Source organism: Habropoda laboriosa, unplaced genomic scaffold (genome assembly GCF_001263275.1).
Source record: "Habropoda laboriosa isolate 0110345459 unplaced genomic scaffold, ASM126327v1 scaffold147, whole genome shotgun sequence".
NCBI classification, from domain to species: Eukaryota; Metazoa; Arthropoda; class Insecta; order Hymenoptera; family Apidae; genus Habropoda; species Habropoda laboriosa.
Window position 1 is genome coordinate 438,518 of NW_017100256.1, and position 1,057 is coordinate 439,574.

At 30.5% G+C, this 1,057-nt stretch overlaps 1 protein-coding gene across 1 annotated transcript; it reads left to right on the forward strand.

Annotated features, from left to right (window-relative positions):
* Nucleotides 1-172: 172 nt before the first annotated feature.
* On the forward strand, nucleotides 173-1,055 carry LOC108572561 (peptidyl-prolyl cis-trans isomerase 5-like; the record flags this gene model as incomplete). The annotated part of the gene is given in 4 exon segments (XM_017934820.1): nucleotides 173-397; nucleotides 586-811; nucleotides 813-939; nucleotides 1,023-1,055. Coding segments are annotated over 4 exon segments (474 nt in total), but the record flags the coding sequence as incomplete, so codon positions are not given.
* Between the last annotated feature and the right edge of the window lie 2 nt (nucleotides 1,056-1,057).

A 1,057-nucleotide genomic window follows, 5' to 3' on the forward strand; every position in this document is an offset into this window, starting at 1 on the left:
AATATTCAAATTTATATTTATTGTAACAGCATTGATAGAAATTATTGTAAAGGTACTGATATCATATCAATTTACTTTTGTTTTTTTTATTAAATTGATGATACGATGATACGTTTTATAATTCCGGGTTCGTGAAGTACATGTTACGTTATTGCAAGGTGAATGTAACCAATCCAACGATCCCACATTTCTAACATATGCGCACGCGCAAAGGATCCACGTTCGACTGTATTCCATTCTGACAGAGTGCACTTGTTAAGAAGCCTTTGTCTGGTTAGTTCTCATTCAATTAAAGCCTTTTTATTAATAATGAAATCGCTTTTATTAGTGGGCATCGTATTAACAATTTGTTGGAGTAGTAACGCTGACGATAAAAAAGGCCCAAAAGTTACAGATAAGGTGAGAAAATTGACTGCGCCGGCATACAGTACAAACGCGTTAAAAAAGAATTGTTTTCGAACAAAGTAGATAAAAATAAAATTTGATAGAACAAATAATGACTCATTTTTGTACAATAATATTTTTGTGTTTTGAACTGAAAATGTATTTTTACAGTTTTATATACATTTTCATTTATTTTTAACGTCCGTAAATTTGATATTAAGATTGATGGTAAAAATGAAGGAAGAATTGAAATTGGACTCTTTGGAAAAACAGTTCCAAAAACGGTTCAAAATTTCATTGCATTGTCAAATTTACCTGAAGGAGAAGGATATAAAGGTAGTAAATTCCATAGAGTCATTCGTGAATTTATGATACAAGGAGGAGATTTCACAAAAGGAGATGGAACTGGAGGTTTGATTCTTTATACTTTCTGGATGGTTGTCTATGGCAAATGCTGGAAAGGACACTAATGGTTCTCAATTCTTCATTACTGTGAAACAAACTCCATGGCTTGATGGTAGACATGTTGTATTTGGCAAAATAATTAAAGGAATGGTATGTAATGTTATTTAAATATATATTAATCTATTGAAATGTATGATTTATTGGGTACTTATTATATGGAAATAATTTTACAGGATGTAGTACGAAAAATTGAAAATGTAAATACTGA